The 20,893-nt window shown below is 42.0% G+C and overlaps 1 protein-coding gene across 5 annotated transcripts in view; it reads left to right on the top strand.

Annotated features, from left to right (window-relative positions):
- Positions 1–20,893, top strand: part of LOC115090703 (lymphoid-restricted membrane protein-like) — a 1,037,620-nt gene that overhangs the window by 174,403 nt on the left and 842,324 nt on the right. For all 5 annotated transcript variants that reach the window (XM_029600146.1, XM_029600141.1, XM_029600144.1 and 2 more), the window contains exons 5-6: positions 18,230–18,300; positions 18,383–18,458. In XM_029600146.1, coding sequence (XP_029456006.1) covers positions 18,230–18,300; positions 18,383–18,458 — 147 coding nt within the window. The remainder of the gene's footprint in view (positions 1–18,229; positions 18,301–18,382; positions 18,459–20,893) is intronic.

The following is a 20,893-nucleotide window of genomic DNA, read 5'->3' as shown; positions in this document are numbered from 1 at the left end:
AATTCCACCTAGAGAGCAGCAGCCAGATTCCACTGCCTCACATTCCAGTGGGAGGTCGTTTGTGCCACTTCCACAACATATGGCACTCAATCACCTCAGACCAACAGGTACTGGTGATAATTGCTCAGGGTTGCCATCTGAACTTTTTCTCCGTACCACCGGACTCCCCACATCTACCAATTGTGGAGAACATCCGATCACTCCATCCTTCTGGATCAAGAGGTCTCCCTCCTTATCCAGTCCAAGGCAATAGAACCTGTACCCTACTCTCAGCACAGCCTAGGGTTCTATTCCCGGTACTTCCTAATCCCAAAAAATCGGGAGGCGTTCGTCCTATCCTGGACCTATGGGCCCTCAACAAGTACCTCCAGCAGGAAAAGTTCAAGATAGTAACCTTAGGCTAGCTTCTTCCTCTTCTACAAAGAGGAGACTGGCTCTGATCTCTGGACCTCCAGGATGCATACACTCATATTGCAATAACCTCAGGTATTTGCGATGAGATGAAGTTTCTAGTAGGCCCCAAGCACTATCAATACAGAGTACTTCCATTCGGCCTAGCGTCTGTGCCACGAGTCTTCACAAAATGCCTCGTAGTAGTTGCAGCCTTCCTCAGGACCCAAGGTGTTCACGTAAACCCCTATCTAGACGACTGGTTAATCAGGGCTCCCACTCAGCAAGCTGCTCTGTCGTCCCTCAATCTAACCTTACACACTTTAATTTCATTAGGATTTCTCGTCAACCTCGAAAAATCCTACTTAGTCCCATCTAAAACCTTGTCGTTCATTGGGGCAAACTTGGACACCTTGCAGGGAAAGGCTTTTCTGCCTCGACAGTGAGCGCTCACTCTTGTGTCTCTTGCACACCAGCTGCAGTCTCAGCAATCCGTGACTGCTAGTCACTTTCTCATCCTTCTGGGACACATGGCGTCCTCGGTGCAAGTCACAAAATATGGCACGATTGGCCATGAGTCAAGCAGTGGACTCTACGGTCGCAATTGACTCAAAGCGTTCAGCCCCTGTTGACCATGGTCCACGTAACCGTCTCACTCCGTCAGTCTCTTGCCTGGTGGAGGCATCAGACCAATCTCCTCCAAGGCTTGCCCTTTTAGGCTCCAGACCCTCAAATAACCACAGATGCTTCCAACCTCGGCTGGGGAGCCCATGTGGCCAATCTGCAGACACAAGGCTCTTGGTCTCCAGAGAAAGCCAAACACCAAATAAATTTCCTGTAGCTTCGAGCAATAAGATATGCTCTCCAGGCATTTCAGGATCACCTCTCAAATCAAGTTATCCTGATTCAGACAGACAACAAGGTGGCCATGTGGTACATCAACAAACAGGGAGGCATGGGCTCCTTCCTTCTGTGTCAGGAGGCTGCACAGATATGGGGGGAAGCTCTCTCCCATTTGATGTACCTCAGGGCCACCTGGTTGTCGGGAGTGGACAATGTGTTGGCAGACAAGCTGAGTTGCATCTTTCAACCGCAAGAGTGGTCTCTCAACCCCTCTGTGGCGAACTCATCTTCCAACAATGGGGATATCCTCTGATGGACCTCTTTGCATCTCCTCAAAACCGCAAAGTAGAGAACTTCTGCTCTCTTATTCGCAGCAAACACTTTCAGCCCAGAGATGCATTCTTCTTCTCGTGGGCAACCGGTCTGCTCTATGCATTCCCTCCACTTCCTCTTCTCTCAGACTCTCGTGAAGTTACGTCAGGACAAGGGAACCATGATCCTGATAGCACCTCACTGGCCACGCCAAGAGTGGTTTCCAATACTGCAGGATCTCTCCATTCGCAGGCGCATTCCCTTGGGACAGGACCCGCTTCTGATCACTCAAAACGATGGGTGTCTCCGCCATCCCAATCTTCACACCTTGTCCCTGACGGCATGCATGTTGAAAGGTTAATCCTTCAGCCACTTAACCTTTCTGAACCAGTTTCCCATGTCATGATTGCTTAAAGGAAGCTTTCCACAAGAAAAGCTTACTCTTACAAATGGAAAAGATTCACGTCATGGTGCTCTTCAGTCCCTTGACACCTTTTCCTGTCCAATCACAAAGTTTTTGGACTATCTCTGGCATTTATCAGAATCAGGTCTAAAGACTTCTTCCATCACAATGCATGTCAGTGCGGTAGCCGCCTTCCATAAAGGTTTCGGGGATATTCCTATATCAGTACAACCCCTTGTAACACGTTTTTTTTGAAGGGCTTGCTTCATCTCAAGCCTCCACTGCATCCTCTGGCCCCTGCTTGGGACCTTAATCTGGTTTTGGGTCGGCTCATGAAACCACCATTCGAGCCTCTTCACTCTTGTGAACGATATCTCACATGGAAAGTGATTTTCCTTTTGGCTATCACTTCAGTTCGCAGAATTAGTGAATTACCGGCCCTAGTTACCTATCCGCCTTACACTAAACTTCTGCAGGACCGGGCGGTACTCCGCACTCGCCCTAAATTCTTACCTAAGGTAGTTTCAGATTTTCACCTCAATCTAGCCATCATATTACCTACCTTTTTTTCCCAGGCCCCATTCCAATCCTGGAGAGCAGGCTCTGCATACCCTTGACTGTAAACAGGCTCTAGCATTTTATCTAGACCGTACAGTTGCCCACAGGAAGAGCACTTAATTGTTCATCTCTTTCCACTCTGGACAAAGCCGGACGACAAGATTCCATCTTCGGCCAGTCTGTCCTTCGTAACCTGTTTACAACATGACGTACCAACACCCTTCCGTCTGCCCGGTGGGGTTCAGAATGCCCTCTACCAAATTCCACCCCAGTTGTCTACTTAGTTAAATTTATTTAAGCCAATTATATTCCGCCAATAGCATTAGTCAGCAAAGACAAGTTTAAAAAAATGTTTGAGGAGCTTTATGAAGCAAAGAAGTCTTCCTCTACCCTAATCTCTGTAGGGAGAGTTTCACAGTTCCGGGCCAGCAATTTTAAAAAGTCATTCTCTAAACTTAGACTGTCTGTAAGAATAACACTCTCATATGAAGCTGGCCACAATTAGATTGAAAGCTGGTTGAGATAGGGACCATTTTCTGAAATTGAGAGCATTGCACTTTAGAAAGTCTGCTTGCATATTTTCCACACTTGCTATGTGTGAACCTGCAATCATCTTCGGATTGTTTTTCTGCCCAATGGAGTAGTAAATCCTCTTCCAGGGATATCTGAGGACTTTGGTGCCTCCTTCATGACTTACATATGCCACCACTGTGGCATTGTTTGATATGTACTCTTACTGCCTGATTCCTCAGCAGAGGAGCAAATTTAACAATAGCTCTGGCTTCCAGATGATTAAAGGGCTATTTGGCTATCTAGTTTCCTCAAATTTCCATTGACCTCAAGTCATCTGTCCTAGACAATGTACCTCCCCTAGCCTATCAGACTGGCATCTGTCATTAACACTGCCTAAGCTGGAGGTTCCAGGTCCACTCCTAGTGCAGTCTAGCCCCTATTGCAAGCTCACCCTGATGGACTCTGGAAATAGCAATCTCTTGGAATAGTTTACAGATTGAGGATTCTAGAAAACACAACTCTGCAGAGGCTTCATGTAAGCCCTAAATCTAATGCCACAGCCATGGAACAGAGAAGCTAAAGATAGCTCCAACAGTCAATTCTTGATGGACAATAGAATCTGCCATTCTAGCTTCTGAATCTGTTGCTCTATCAGCTAGACACTGCCTATGTCTGTATTGCACAGAACTCCAAGATGCTCCAGAGTCTAAGTGGGTTGAAGACTGCACTTGGAAAATTTAACTTGACTAGCTGATCCAATTTTTGCAAACAAATACCTGGTTAGCTAGAGTGTAGGAAATGGAACACCATCAATTATACAGTATTTATTGCTTGGAACTTCTAATTGTCTAAAGTACAGTATTTATGAATTAATTACTCAAATTATGGTTGATTATTTTGTTTTAATCAGAACAAGGACTCATTCAGTTTGTCCAACGTTGGAGGTTTGAGTTTTATCATTTAAAATTAATAACTTAAGTCATTTAGAAAGTTAGATGTGTTTCACAGGTTTTAAAATAGCTCTGCAGATCGACTACGCGCTATCACAGATTTAATTCAGAGCAATCCGATGTTTACCCAAATGTAAAGGTAACTTCAGACCTCTTAAATTAGTTTGTTCTCTCACCATGCTGGCAAACCATAGCTGAAGGAAAGGGATAACTTTTCTGTGAAAGCTTCGGTGTCTTATGTTCATCCATTTGCAGGTCTGTAAGCTTAGGCTGAGTGCAGTCATAGCTGGTCAGCATCTAGTCTTGAACACACATGATCAGAAGGCATAAAAGCTGGTTTCCTCTGGTCCTGAAGATACTGTCTGGTATTCGGTGAGAGCCCTCTGGTGGTGCTCTCCAATAATGGGAACACCAGTTTCTTAGTTTCATTCGCTTTATAGAAGTGAATACGCATAATGCATGCTTTCCAATTGGATGCTTTCCATATGGATGAGGACCAAGCACAGAACTGAATGGAAGTTTCACACTTGTTTTTATAAGAATGAAGTGTTCATTTTAGCAGTCATAGCATAGAGAACTTATTAGAGATGACAATCTTCCAACCAGTATCAAAGCTCTTTGTTTCAAGCAGAGCTAAGGATATGTTTTACAGCTTAGGTATTCTTTTCTGCAGACTTGTATTTCTCAATCCAAGCACATAAATAGAAGAATATACATAATGCTTTGTTCTTCCATTTTCATTGGTTCAGCGAGAACAGGCTCCTTTGATATACTCAGAAAATGTTGGCCTGAATTAACTCTACAAGTATACTGTCCTGAACTGAGTTCACCATTATTAACCAATCATTCAGATAAGGATTTACAAAAATCTTTTTTGTGCAGTGCTGCTATCACTACCACCATCATCTTTTGAAAAGGTTTTTGGAGCAGAACTTGGAATTGAAAATGCCTTCCTAGCACTGAAAATCAAAGAAAGTGCTGATGTTCTGACCTTAAAGATCCAAGGAAGTCAGGAATTCTCCCTCTTGTACTGCTGTAATCCAGTCTTCAGTTTCCCTTCTGAAATGTTATCTTCATAAACTTGTTGACCCATTTAAGATCCAGAATATGCCAATAAGTTCCCTAGCTATTGGGAACTACAAAGTAAATGGAATATAGACTCTGTCTCCCCTGATCTTTTTGAACTGGGACTACCACCTTCAAGTCAAGGGGTCGTCTTAGTCATTCTTGCTGCTTGCTTTCTGACAGACGAGGAAAACCATAAAAGCATCTGATACGTGATGGGAGAATTCCAGGGCATGACCTTCTCAAATATTTTTCAGAACCCACTGATCTGATATAATTTTGGGCCTATCTCAATTTTAGAATTGTGATTAGAGGGCTGCCTATCTCCTGGAACCAGAGAAAAGGCTCATTGGGCACCTCAAGAGGTAGCTGACTGAGGGTCCCTCCTGATCACCTCTTTGGTTCAAATGAAAGGATTGAAACCTGCCAAAGCTTCTAGATCTCTGAGTCAAAGCATTACTTTTCTGCTCAAATCTTCTGGAGTCCTGAAACCCATTCTGGGTCAGATAATGACTAATCTTTTGACCTGCTCTCTAGTATCCTGGGTACCTTAGTATCTCCTCCAAGCCTTCACCATTTTCTCAAGATCTTCCCCAAATAACAGCTGCCTTTTTAAAGGAAGCTTTGTCAGATTGGTCTTTAAGCGTGGTATCCGCTGACCAATTATGCAGCCAAAGTAGTCTTCTAGCCACCACTATTGATGCCATATGCATCTGCTAAATATGCTGCTCTGGGTTCCAAATGAATGGATTCATCCTTTAAAGCATCCTGCACAAACTGTGCCAGACCCAGACCTGATTTCTCCACTATAGAACTGCAAACTATCTGAAGAGCCATATTAACCTCAAAAGTTTATTGAAGCACAGACTCTATTTTCTATCCTGAGAATCTTTTTGAATGCAGCACTTCCCTCCACTGAAGTGACTGAATAGACAAGTGCCTTTACCTTTTGGAAAGTGAAATTTTTCTTTCCTGAGGAACAAAGGGGTTCAACTTGACTAAGGATCAGCCTCCCCTAACATTTGCTTCAGGAAGCCATGGCAAATCAATTAAATCCTTTAGCAACTTGTGAAAATGAAAAGATTTGAAAGTCTTTCTAATATTGACCATATTAGGGTTATCTATGGAGCTACTATCTGCTTTCTTATATTTGACAGGGATTGAGAAACTAAAGATGCTAGCTTTTGCTTAAGGAAGAGTCGGCAGGATATATACTATCACCCTCTGGGATATTCCTCTTTCTTCCAACCCCTCCTCTCAAGCACCTTTTATAATCGCATTAAAATAAATGAATTCTGTGAATCAGAAAAGGTATAGTCTGGTAATTCTTCTCATCTCTGGATCTTGCAAAGATTTGCTGCAAGCATTTAATAAACTGTCACATCAGGTAGACCTTAACAGGTTGTTGATGATGAGTAGGACCTGAGGCACCGTGTAGTTAGCAGGAGGTTGAAGTAGGGACAGGCAACATTCATACAAAGATTAGAGTTGGGTTGAGGTCAGGGTAGGCAGTGAGCATATACAAGTGAGTCAGTCTGAGGATAGGAACAAAGCTGGATCACAAGGAGTAATTTTATTCAAAAATGTCTATTCCGACAAATTTCTGGACTTCCATTCTTGGTGGATTACAAATAAACAATGAAAGACATGCAACATATATAAAAAAAACAAAAACAAAAAAAACTGCAGCACAATATAAAAATCCTAAAAATTGGTGAAAGGACTTAAATAGCAAGTTACATTTTAAATGCATTAGAAAAGAAATGGACTTTTAATGCTTTTCTAGAAAAACGTATGCTCACAAATTTGCCAAAGAGACTGCAGAAGCTTGTTGCTTAAATATGGAGCTACTGCAGAAACTGCACAACTACTAGTCTCTTACCCAATATGAAAGCTGCATGGTTAAGGTCAATAATTGCGAATCAGCAGATCTCAAAACACATGGTGGCTGGATACCACTGTAGTAATGATTTCAAATATACAGGGCCATCTCCATATAATGCGCAATGAGCTAACGCTAAGACATTGAATTGGATCAGATACGAAACAGAGCCAATGTAAAGCCTTTAAAACAGTGAAATATGTTCTCTAATTGGACAACCAGATACTAGTCTGGCAGCTGCATTCAACAGCGATTGTAATGCTCTCAACCGGCAAGTGGGTAACCCTATGTAAGGAGCATTACAATACTCTATTATAGCTATCAGAAAGGTCAGTACCAGAAGCAGGACTAGCGAAAAGACTCAGGAGGAGGAAGATATCTGAGTGGACCTGGCTTCTCTATATATTGGAGTGGTGCTAACAGCCAGCACCACAGGAAATTCAAGGAGTCAGACCTATAAAACCTGGAAGTAGGTGAGTTCCCTGGGTAGAGTGGGATATAGAAGTGAAGCCAGATTCTAGGAGCCATGCTGGACCTAAATCATGAGGCAGGGATGTGTGGTCAATGGTATGTACAGTACCTCCCCTCTGTGTCCCCACACCAGGATTCCCTTTCTAGTCTCTAAGTTTGAGGGGGAAGAACTGATATCTTCTGATCAAGTCTGGAGTATTAATATTTTCCATGGGTTTCCAAAGTCATTCTTTTGAGGCCATAACCCTTCCAATCCACCAGATAAGTCTTTCTTACCAGTTGTGGAATTTGAAGAAAATGAAATAATGGATTCCAATCATTCAGATGAGACTCTGTAAGGTGAATGGATCATCTTGGTGTATCTGAAAATAACTGGTTTAAGTACTGAGACATGGAAAATATTAGAAATGGGGAGAGAAGATCTTGATTTTAAAGTTCACCTGATGGAGCCCAGTAAATTTAGGGGCAAATTTGACGGAGGGCACTTTAAACATGATGATCTTTGTTGAGCCACACCTTATCACCTGGAGATAATTGAGGGGCATGTCTGCGATTCCTGTTGGCATCCTTCATGTGGTGATCTGCAGCTTTTCTGAGAAGAAAATGGTGGTCTGCCAGATTTGCAAGTTGAACAACAGCCTCCGGGTTCTTCTGAGCATAGTTAATGCAAGAAAATACATAAATCTGTTCATCTTTAGTCAAGTTGGCCACCAGTAATTACAGGAAATTAGATCTATGGGCTTGCAGATGCCCTGATGGCTGGCCAACTTGGAGTTATGAGCCCATTTTAGGACTCTTTTTGGTGGAAGTGTCTGGTTGTCAGTGTCTTTCCATGGGGAACCAAAATTGGTACCATAGCCATTTGTGATGACCTTTGCTGAATCAATGAGCTGATGGATGGGGGGTCCTTGGAGGTATCAGCTGGGTCAAAAGACTTAGAGGGTGTCGACTTTGATATTTTTCTTGGCTGGCTGTTATGACTGGCGAGTCAGACTGAAAAACAGAGACCACATAGCTTGATGAGTTAATTCTCTTTGCCATCAGAAGATACCCATTCTGGAGAAGGTTTTCTTAGGTAATGATTCAGATGGACTGAAACAATCATGGTAAACCTAGAAGATGATGTAGGCCTGATTGACAAACTGAAGAGTAGTAAATCACCTGGACCAGATGGTATATACCCCAGGGTTCTGAAGGAACTAAAAAATGAAATTTAAGATCTATTAGTAAAAATCTGTAACCTATCATTAAATCATCCATTGTACCTGAAGACTGGAGGATGGCTAATGTAACCCCAATATTTGAGAGGCTCCAGGGGAAATCCTGGAAACTACAGACCAGTTAGCCTGACTTCAGTGCCAGGAAAAATAGTGGAAAGTATTGTAAAGATCAAAATCAGACATATAGAAAGACATTGTTTAATGGCACAAAGTCAGCATGGCTTTACCCAAGGCAAGTCTTGCCTCACAAATCTGCTTCACTTTTTTGAAGGAGTTAATAAACATGCAGATAAAGTTGAACTGGTAGATGTAGTGTATTTGGATTTTCAGAAGGCATTTGACAAAGTTCCTCATGAGAGTCTTCTAGGAAAAGTAAACATTTACGGGATAGGTGGCGATGTCTTTCCATGGGTTACAAACTGGTTAAAATACAGGAAACAGAGTAGGATTAAATGGACAATTTTCTCAGTGGAGGGTTGTGGGCAGCGGAGTGCCTCAGGGATCTGTACTGGGACCCATGCTTTTCAATATATTTATAAATGATCTGGAAAGGAATATGATGAGTGAGGTAATCAAATTTGCAGATGATAAAAAATTATTCAGAGTAACTAAATCACAAGTGGATTGTGATAAATTGCAGGAGGACCTTGTGAGACTGGAAAATTGGGCATCCAAATGGCAGATGAAATTTAATGTGGATAAGTGCAAGGTGATGCGCATAGGGAAAAATAACCCATGCTATACTTACATTTATTTATTTATTTATTTATTATTTTTATATACCGACATTCATCTCAATTGAGATATCACACCGGTTTACATTCAGGTACTGTAGGTATTTCTCTATCCCCAGAGGGCTTACAATCTAAGTTTTTGTACCTGAGGCAATGTAGGGTAAAGTGACTTGCCCAAGGTCACAAGGAGCGACAGCGGGACTTGAACCTTGGTCTCCTGGTTCATAGTCCACTGCTCTAACCACTAGGCTATTCCATATTAGGACCTACCATCCAGGAAAGAGATCCAGGCATCATAGTGGGTAATACATTGACATCGTAAGCTCAGTGTGCTGTGGCAAACAGAATGTTAGGAATTATTAGAAAGGGAATGGTGAATAAAACAGAAAATATCATTAAGCCTCTGTATCGCTCCATGGTGAGATCGCCCCTTGAATACTGTGTACAATTCTGGTTGCCGCATCTCAGAAAAGATGTAGTTGTGATAGAGAAGAGCGACCAAAATGATAAAGGGGATGGAACAGCTCCCTTATGAGGAAAGACTAAAGAGGTTAGGACTGTTCAGCTTGGAGAAGACACGGCTGAGGGGGGATATGATAGAGGTGTTTAAAATCATGAGAGGCCTAGAATGAGTAAATGGGAATTGCTTATTTACTCTTTTGGATAATAGAAAGACTAGGGGGCACTCTGTGCAGTTAGCATGTAGCACATTTAAAACTAATCAATAGGTTCCTTTTATCCTGTGTGTGTATGTAACAGGCAGCACCTAGTCACTAGTCAGTCTTTGTTATATTCCCCAAAAACCAGCCTGAACCTGTTCATATTGGTTCTTTATTGTTGACCATTTCCTTTCCTACAGTTTGCTCTTTAGTCCCTCTGTTTCTGGAAAAATATTTTATCTTTTTATCCACCCTTTCCTCAGGGCACAGAATTCAAATCCTGCCCCCCACAGTGCAGCATGTCTTCCAGGCCTCCTCAATGTTCCATATGTTGCTATTCTTTTTCATACTTGTATGTTTTGTCTACTAGTGTCTTTCTATCCAGTGAAGCAGAGCTGGCCAGGCCCTACCACACAAGGATTAATAATTCTTTGGAATTTTACAGCTGTGCACACTTCTACAGCTGCTATAGATCCCTACACAGAAGCTACCTGCTAGTAGAATACCTCACCTTGGTCACACATCCATACTAATAGGCACTTACCAAATAGAGAACAGAAAATATAAATATGATCCTTTTTGTTTTCAATCTTTATTTTAATTTTTCTTGGAATTTCAATGTTATGCCAACAAAAAAAATATAAGTAGAAAAATGACTGCTATAACACATAGGAGGAAAAATCAACGGAAAAGTCATTTTCCCACTTTTTTTTTTTTAGAACATTGAAATTACCATATAAAATAAAAACTAAAAATGAAGGTCCTTAAGTACAAATAAAAACTTGCAGATAAAATCTGAACTGTTCATTGTAACAAATCACCCTGTATTCAATGCTACACTGAAGAAATAAAAAAAACAAAAAAACCCCCCCATTCCTCAGACAACAAACAAAATACGGTAAATGTCATAAGCGTGAAACCATACTAATACAGTATATATATTTCAAAACAGCTGATGTTAATGTTTTCATCAATAGCTTAGAAAGTTTTTTTTGTTTTTTTTTTTAATTTTCCAAGCACCAATAAAATATTTCAAAACAGCAAGCACATTAAAAAGAAACACCTAGTTAAAGATTTAAAAAATCCCTCTTCCCATACCTCGGGACTTCTGATTTCCAAGTGGCCTAAGATTGTGATGGATTAATGGGTGGAGGAAAAGGATTATATATATATATATACATACACTCCTGCTCTCCCTCATTCTCAATCATTCTCACACCTGGTCTCCTACATGCTCAATTACCACACAGCATTCTCTGCCTCATTTCACTAATTCCTATTTTGGAAGCATAAGGGCAGCAAGAGCTTCCTTCAGCATTTCTGCTTGACAGGATGATTCCTTTGAGTACAGGGGCACAAAATGCTCTGCCTTCTGATTTCTTCTGCCCTGCAGGCTGACTCCGTTCTGCCTAGGCTTTTCCTCCTTTTCCTGTGCCATAGATATGGCTTCACCTCCTCCTCTTCTCAGCCAGTACTGCTCTGCGGCCTTCTACTTTTGGCCGGCACAATAGACATTGCTCTGAGACCTCCTTAGCTTGTGCAGCCGATGCTGCTCCGCCTCATGCGGTTCTTCGCCTTCATGGCTGAAGCTGTTCTGGGTCCACCCCCCTTCCGCTGTGTGGGCTCTATTTCTTCCACAATGGTTGCTTCTTCCTGCCCATACTAGAGAATAAGGTGATGCTGTTACTGCCCCCAGAGCAATGGCACTCTAGGTGGCCACCTAGTCTGCCCAGTGTTTCCACTGGATCTGATAATGATCTACTGTTGGAGACCAGGTTGTATGTGGACACTTAGAGGTAGATCTTAAAGTACGCGCAACGGCGCAAACAAAAGTACGTCAGATTTTATAAGATACGCGTGTATCTTATAAAATCCGGGGTCGGTGTGCGCAAGGCTGCGCAAAATCGGCAGCCTGTGCAGGCTGAGCTGCGCAGCGTGCCTTCCGCATCCCCCCCTACCTTTTTGTTGTGCAAGTTACGCCTGCTTGAAGCAGGCGTAACTTGCGCGTGCTGCTTCTGCATCCCCCGGCACAGGCGGCAGTGCCGGGGGACTCGGGACCACCCCCTGACCCTGGACATGCCCCAGGACACACCCCCAGACTGCCGACACGCCCCCTCCCACCCCTTTTACGAAGCCCCGGGACTTACACGTGTCCTGAGGCTTTGTGCGAGCCGGCGGCCTATGCAAGTTATCAGACCTTATGCATCGCCTAAGATTTTAATGATGGGGAGGAGCCAGTTGTTGTGGCACATGTGGATACCAATGATACAGGAAGGTGCAGGAGAGAGACTTTAGAGGCTCAATTTAGGCTTTTAGGTAGGAAATTTAAATCCAGAAGCTCCAAAGATATATTCTTAGAAATGTTCCCTCTTCTACACACAACCCTAGAAGCAGGCTGAGCTCCAGAGTCTCTGTGTGGATGAGACAATGGTGCAGAAAAGAGGTGCTTAGATATCTTTTAGAACATGGGAAATATTCTGGGGAAGGGGAGCCTATTCTAAGAAGATGAGATCCACATTAATCAGGGTGAAACCTGGCTGCTGGTAATAAAATTTAAGCTAAACTATGGGGGGAAAGCTGATAGTTGCTCAAAAGCACATGGTTCAGATGGAGATATCTTCTGAGGATATTTATTTGTTTTTGTATACCGACATTCGATCGAGATATCACATCGGTTCACATGTAACTGAAACAGAAATAAGACAATGGTTGCTTATTTTTACATTGTAACTTATATAAGAAATTAGAAAAGGTTAACTTACATAACTTCGAGATGTTAACATTTAACAAGTGATTTGAAGAAAAATAGACAAAGATAAAATGAAACAGATTTAACTATTTACAGTGACTTTTTACAAAGGGAATATCTAGGGTAGTTGAGGGGGACTGGGAAGATTGGGTGACAGGGAAAACAGGTGTCTTGCAAGGAGGTAAAAGTATGACATTAGGGCGGAGTGCATTTACAATGCAGTATGGAATTACAGGGGAAAATAGGGGCAAGGGTAGGATAGCGGGGAAGGGTTGATATGCTTGTGCCAAAAGAGGAAGAGGTAGATTACGGGTTGTATTCAGGTTTGGAAGATGCATTTAAGGGGGTGAAATAAAAGGGGAAAGGATGATTCACTTCTAAGCAGATATAGGGCCTAGGGTGGGGGGGGGGGCTAAGTTTCTGGCAGGAAGGCTTTCAGGAAGAGCCAGGTTTTAAGGTGTTTTTTGAAGATTTGAGTCTATGGTTCCGTTCTGAGGTGGGGTGGGAGGGAGTTTCATAGTGTGGGTCTGGCTGCTGATATGGCGCGTTTTCCGGGTAGAAGAGAGGTGTGCTGTTTTGGAGGTGGGGACGGTGAGGAGCCCAGAGTCTGTGGATCTGAGGTTTCTGTGTGGGGTGTATGAGAGTATAGCAGAGTTTAACCAGTCTATCTTATTGTTCGTTTTTTTTTTTTTATGTATGAGGGTTAGGGTTTTGTATTGGATTCTGTGGCTGATGGGTAGCCAGTGTAGTTCTTTGAGAGTCGGGGTGATGTCACATTTTTTGATGTTGGTGATGGATCTGGCAGTGGCATTTTGTAGTTCCTATAGTAGTCTGATGGTAGCATTGGGGAGGTCAAGGAGAAGTATATTGCAGTAGAGCTTGGAAAAGAGTATTGTTTGGAGGATGAATCAATAGTCTTGGGCATGAAGAAGGGGTTTGAGTTTTTTCAGGGTTTGTAGGTTAAATAATCTGTCCTTGATCATTGTGGAGATGTGATGTTTGAAGTTTAGCTCATTGTCAATAGTCACTCCAAGGTTTTTTGTGGTATGTGTAAGTTGTGACCCCATGAGGTTAGGTGTGTAGTTGCTGGGGAGGGATGAGGTGTAGTTGTTAGATATGTGTAGGATTTCGGTCTTGTTTTGGTTGAGGCAGAGTGATAGTTGTGACAGAAGATGAGTTGTTTTCATGAGGAGTTGGTTCCAGATTTTTAGGGTATTTTCAATGGTTTTGTTTATGGGAAGCAAGATTTGTATGTCATTAGCGTATACATAGTATGTGAGGTCTGATTCTGAGAGGAACTTGCAAAGTGGGAGGAGGTATATGTTAAATAGAGTGGAGGGTAGGGATGATCCCTGCGTGACGCCATGTGTAAGAGGTATCTGGGAGGATTCTGATGTATTTATCTTTGTCGAATGTTCTGTTTGTGAGATATGACTCGAACCATTTGATTGTAGTGTCTCGTAGACCAATTTCTTTGAGTGATTAGAAGTGTTTTGTGATTGATTGGTGTTGAAGGCGGCAGATATGTCGAAGTATCAAGAGGTAGGATTGGCCATGGTTTTTGGCCTTGAATGGGAGGTTGGAGACTGGTCTGTAGTTTGCTGAATCAGATTTGTCGCGTTGCGGGTTTTTGAGAATGGGTTTGTCTACTGCGTTTTTGAGTTTGTCGGGGAAGATGCATTGCTCTAGGGATAAGTTGATTATGTCTGCTATGGGTCTGGTGATGAGCTTGGAGATGAGTTTTAAGGTTTAGATGGGGTCCAGTGGGTGGGTGGCAGGTTTTGTCTTTTGAATGATGGTTTCAATTTCAGTGGATGCGATGGGTTCAAATTGTGACCACGTGGTGTTGTGTGAGGGTGGTTCTGGTAGGTCAATGTTGACGGGGGATCTTGGCGATGATGTTGGAGACTTTGTCTTTGAAGAAGTGTGCTAGGTTTATGGTGGGGATGTCATGGGTTGGTTAGGTCTGTGACGTAGAAGTGTCCTGGGGTTGAATTGATATTCGTGGATTTTTTTTTTTTTTTGTATAGTAATTTCGTTTTGCTGTGTTGGTCAGTTGAGTAGATGTGAAGTATTGTTCTGTATTTGTCTTTCAGTTCTGGCATTGGGGTTCTTCTCCATTTTTTTTTCTGTTTGTCTCAGGGTTTGCTTTGTGTTTTTTTAGTTCAGGGGGTGTACCATGGGGTCTTGTGCTTGGTTGATTTTTTGATTACTTTTCTTAGGGTGGGGCATTTTGATTTGGCTATATCTGAGTTGATGGATATCCATGAATTTTCTAGTAGCGAGATTGTAGTTAAAGCTGAAGTAGTCCATATAGATGCAAATAGAGTACAGTATGTAAATGGTTCTAAACTTTTTCACTAATAAGCAGGTTGCAAAGAGAAATACAAATGTTTTAAAATATCTACTGCTAAAGTTTGAATAGTAAGATCGAATGTATGGCAGCATTCGAGGATATAGACATAGGCATCTGACATGGTGGAAGGAAGATGATAACCAATTGGGCACTTCTAGAGTATAAATTATATTGATGTGACAGGACAGATCACATTGAAAAGGTGGAACTATATGTAAAGGATGGTATAATTAATAGGGATGTGAATCGTTTATCTGATTGAAAATATCGTCCGATATTTTCAATCTTGTCAGATATCGGGTGGCCCCTGATAGCGATAGGAAACCCCACAATTAATTTTGTGGGTTCTCTTATCGTTATGGGGGTGGGGGGGGGGGGGAGCGGGAAGAAAGGGCACTTAAAAGTAACCCAAAAACACAGCCCAACCCTTTAAAATTAGTTCTTTAGTATCCCTCAAACCTCTGGACCCCTCCAACCCCCCTCCCCCCCCCCCCCCCAATTTTTAAGTACCTGGTGGTCCAGTGGGGGTCCCGGGAGCGTTCTCCTGCTCTTGGGCCGTCGGCTGCCAGTAAACAAAATGGCACAGATGGCCCTTTGCCCTTAGCATGTGACAGGGTATCCGTGCCATTGGCCGGCCCCTGTCACATGGTAGGAGCAATGGACGGCTGGCGCCATCTTTAAAAATGGTGCGGGCCATCCAGTGCTCCTACCATGTGACGGGCCGGCCAATGGCACGGATACCCTGTCACATGCTAAGGGCAAAGGGCCATCTGCGCCATTTTGTTTACTGGCAGCCGACAGCCCGAGAGCAGGAGAACGCTCCTGGGACCCCCACTGGACCACCAGATACTTAAAAATGTTGCGGGGGGGGGTTGGAAGGGTTGGGCTGTGTGTTTGGGTTATTGGCTCGGCACAGCCAATTTAAAAAAAAAAAAAAAAAGAGTGGACCGCGGGAAAAATAATTTCCCAATGGTCCACGAAACCGGAACAGATTCCGGTTCTGATTCACATCTCTAATAATTAAGCATGATAAAAGTCCTGCAGGAAGCAAAATGTACTCTAGATTCATTATGGATGACAATTCAATTTGTGATGGGTAAGAATATAGTAATGGATGTGTATGATGCTTGGACAAGATGAAGAAACACTAAAATGTTAGCAGAAATTAGGCAAATTTTGGCAACATAGTAATAGGAAACTTCAATTTCCTCAGTATTGATTGGGTCAGTGTCTCATCTGAGCAGGCTAGAGAGGTTGTTTTTTTAGATATCATAAATCAGTGGTGACCAGCTCCAGTCCTCGAGAGTCACAGACTTGGTTTTCAGGATATCCACAATAAATATGTATCAGATTTACATGCACTGCCTCCATTGTATGCAAATCTATCTCCTGCATATTCATTGTGGATATCCTGAAAACCTGGTCTGTTTTGTGGCTCTCGAGGACTGGAATTGGCCAGCCTTGCCATAAATGATGCCCATGTTCAGGCTTTACTTGGAGTACTTTGACCATATCTCAAAAAAGAAAGACCAGATGGAATCAGTCCCAGAGAGGCAACCAAAATAGTGTGGCAAATGCACTGAAAGCCATATAATGAGACTGAAGGATGCAAATATGTATACCTAGAAGAGAGGACACATAGACTTTTAAATACCTGAGAGGTATCTAATGATACACATGAATCAAACCTTTTCTAATGGAAAGGAAGTGTAGTATTTAGGGATCATGATATGAAACTTCAAGGGGATAGACTCAGGAACAATGTCAGAACATTTCTTCACAGAAAGGGTAGATGCATGGAATGCCCTCCCAGAAGAAGTGTTGCAGACAAGTTCTGTAATAGAATTCAGAAGGGCGTGGGATTAATGGAGGATCCCTAGAGGGTTAGGGACGGAAATAAAGAAACTGAATAACTTTGGTAACTTTTGGTGTAACATTTCTGCATAGAGCTAACTGGCATGGAGTGACAGATATTATTCTGAACAAATTGATTGGCAGACTGGATGGACCATTTGGGTCTTTATCTCCTATCATTTACTTTGTTTGTGTCATGGAGCACTGGCCCTAGAATTGACAGCTGAGAGGAGATATGATAGAGAGCTATAAAAGCAAGAGGAGTAGAACAGGTAAACTCGAATGGGTAGTTTACTCTTTCAAAAAATTAAGCCTAGGGGACATGTCATGAAGTTACTAAGTAGCATATTGAAAACAAATTGGAGAAAATATTTCATTCAATATACAAGCTCTGAAATTAATTTCCGGAGGTAGTGTCGCTGGATTTAAAAAAAGTTTTGATCAGTTTTGGAAGAAAAATCATAAATGGTTACCAACCCAGGCAGACTTGGGGAAAGCCAGTGCTTACCATGAGCATAAACAACATAGAATCCTATTTGGGATCCTGCCAGGACTTGGATGCTGGGCTTTATGGTCTGACTCAGCCTGGCATTTTTTATGTAATGTTAACTTCCCCCAAATTTTCAGGCTCATCTTTGTGACAGTTATCACCTCTCATTCTACTTCTTTAGTTTAAAAAAGAAAAAAAAATCTGTATTTGTTGAATCAAAAAGCTGTTTAAATACAAGCTTAATGTGCATAAGATGGGGAATTGTAACTTAAGGCATATGCTTTTGCACTAGAATATTGGGAGGAAATGGATCACCTCTCCTACCTAAAAGTAAAATAACTGTAAAATGAATAAAATTGAATAAGCAAGCATACTATAAAAACGCTTGTTGGCAATGAAATGGAAAGGAACTGTGGTAGTATCAACATCCTACTGATACTAATTCTTCTCTCTTTAATGAGGCTCATGGAAGGGCCTTGAGTGGGGTTTCTTTATAGTTTATACTAAAATGTCGTCAAAGAGAATTAATAAAGCAACAGTCAAAACACAGCACACAATTTTTTTTAAGCAATCTACATATTGCTGCTTTGATTTTGTGTTCTGTAGGTGATTACAATATTTTGTAAATAGTGTGCCCTTCAAATGGGATTAGTATATTCTGGGATAATTGTATTATTGTAATCATGCCTCAGTATATCACAGAATGAATGCATAATAAATCATGGGAGTGAGTGTGGTAACCATAGAACAGATAAAACTGCATACTTTTCTCTGGCCTAGGTATGAAGGGACTGCAGAGGAAACTGATGTGGAAAATTCAGTGTTCAAACTTCAAGAGAATCTAATAGCAGGTGAGAATGTTATGTCCTCCTTAATTAGTCTTTCTTTGTCTACTATTGATAATAGATTAATTTTAAAATTTTATTTTGGCAGCACGGATGGCTTCTGGTATGAATGTGACATCTGGAAGCTTAGAGGCTCTTGGAGGAGATGTTTCGAAAGGGGATTTGTAAGTACATGTTATGGAATCTTCAGCAGCTGCATATATTGGTGTAATATTTTGTATCCCTGAACTACATCTTTTCTGTGAAATCTACATATTTAACAATGGCCCTTCCAATTGAAATACCTAATATATTGTAGGCAAGTCTGCATGCCTTTCCTGATATTTAGGAAGCTGGCTAGTAGGAGTGCTTCAATCTACCTTCCATTGTAGAAGTGGTATATAAAAAATTTTAAATAAATAATTTTAGAGTGACTTTGGAACAAGAAAAGAACTGATGTTACTCTTAGGGGAAAGCTTGCTGGGAGGTATAGTTTAAGAGAATCCTAGCCTTAGGAGCCAGTTGGAAAATTAACCAGGAAATTGAAAGCATGGAAAAAAGCAGAGAGCTGTCAGAATGGTCAGAGAATTAGAGGCTGGGAGGCAACAAGAAGGAAGACCTCTTGTCTCTATGCTAAATAGCCTGAGAACAAATATGCTGGTAGGGAATTTCTATTTAAGAAGTCAGAGTAGGCTGCTGGTTAAGGGTTTTAAGCAGTTTCCCAATACATGAAACAGGGTTTACTTTCTCATTGCCTGTAATTATGTGGGCTATTTACACCTTATGAATGCTTTGATGGTTTGGACTGTGACACTTTGAATGGGTGTGTTTTTATTCTATTAAATATTGTATTTGTATTGAACTATTTATTTGTGACTCACTTTGAAATTTATAGGGGAAATAAATGAAAAAAAATGTAAATACAAATTAATTATAACCTATAAATAGTACTGAGTAAAAATATGGAGAAATCCTGTCTACATTTCATGTTTCCTCTCTTGGAAATGAGGAGCATTCAAATCCCATTCCAAAGTTTAACTGAGGCGAGAACTATCTCATATATTTGTGACTAAATCAAAGTTTGTTTAAATACAAACTAAGACTAAATTTGCTTCAAGTTTATGCAGCACAGACAAATGCCTTTCTGCCCCCAAATATGATTATTTTAAGCAGGAGTGTCATTGACCCTGGGCACTCAGGGGCCATGCTTGGAGTTCAAAGATCGGTCACCAGAGTCTTAGCTGTGGTTCCCACTAACTTTTATTTTTTATTTATTTTTTTAAACCCTCAATTTATCCTGTCTACAGGTATTTGCACCATCTATTGTTGCTGTGCTGCTCTGCTCTGGATTAGGGACGGTTTGAGGGATTAAAGGCCTTGTGTTCCACTAGGTCCTTACCCCTTGTGGACTGACGAGAAGAGGCAGCTATATTTGCCACGCCTGCACAGAGGAAGAAAGAAGGCTGCTGAATTGCTTGGGTCTGCATGGCTGAAAAGATAAGGCTGCTGTCAGCTGGGCCACGCAGCCAAAGGAGGCTGCTGTCTGCCGGGTTGCACAGCTGAGAAGAGGAGGTTGTTCCAGTCAGCAGGACTGCACCGCTGAAGGATTCCTGTCTGTAGGGCTGCATTAGGGTTGCCAACTTTTAATTGTCAAATTTTTGAACATTTTGGAGATGCTGTTTAATATCTTCAATAGGGCCGGTTTTTGGGGTGGGTGAGCCGGGTGGCTGCTCAGGGTGCCATCAGCTGGGGTGTGCCCTGAACATCATGAGGGACGGAGGAGAGGCCCAGTGTGGTCACAACAGATCTTATCCCACCATGGTCAGAGAGGAATTGCATGGCCATGGTGGATCCCATCCCACTGTGGCCAAAGACGCACCCAGCCTGGCTGTGGCATATTCTACCCTACCGCGGCTGAAGACAGGCCCAACCTGGCTGTGATTGAAGACTGAAATTGCATAGCAGTGGCAGATCCCATCCCACTACAGCTGAAGAGAAGACTGGGGGAGGGGGTGCTTTTCAGCCATGGTGTAAGTCGCCTTAAATCTGGCTCTGATCTTCACTGTTGGGGTTTAAACACATGTGACTTTTATAACCACTCTTCATTACAAAACAGAAACCTGTAATTTCATAGTAGATAAGGACCAATCTAGTTTCCTCAATTATTTTCTACTACAATGGCTTAGACCCCAGTTGAACTCTGACTTTTCCCTCACTTCTTTGCAATTAATGATACCATGCTTTCTTTAATTATTGTTTTTGCCTCTGGGAGGTTATTTCATGTATCCACCATCCTTTCTGTGAACACATATTTTCCTATGTTATTCCTGAGTCTACTTCTTCAGAGCCTCATATCATGACCACTACTTCTCAAAGTTCTTTATTCTGAAAAAGGTTTGCTTTTACCAGCCCAGGGGCTAAATTATTGTTTTGTAGCATTCTTTAGTCCTCTGATTAAATCATGGACTGAAGTCTATGTAAGTAACACAAAACAAATGTATCCAGCACATTGAACATACAGTAGCTACCAAAGCACACATTTCCTGGAGTGTAGCCAGATGGACTCAGAACGAATGGGTATAGTATCTGCGTGCTAGCAGTTGGAGACTGATCTGACATC

Source organism: Rhinatrema bivittatum, chromosome 4 (genome assembly GCF_901001135.1).
Source record: "Rhinatrema bivittatum chromosome 4, aRhiBiv1.1, whole genome shotgun sequence".
Classification (NCBI taxonomy): Eukaryota; Metazoa; Chordata; class Amphibia; order Gymnophiona; family Rhinatrematidae; genus Rhinatrema; species Rhinatrema bivittatum.
The sequence above is the reverse complement of the archived record's forward strand: the minus strand, read 5'-3'. Positions and strand labels throughout refer to the sequence as shown.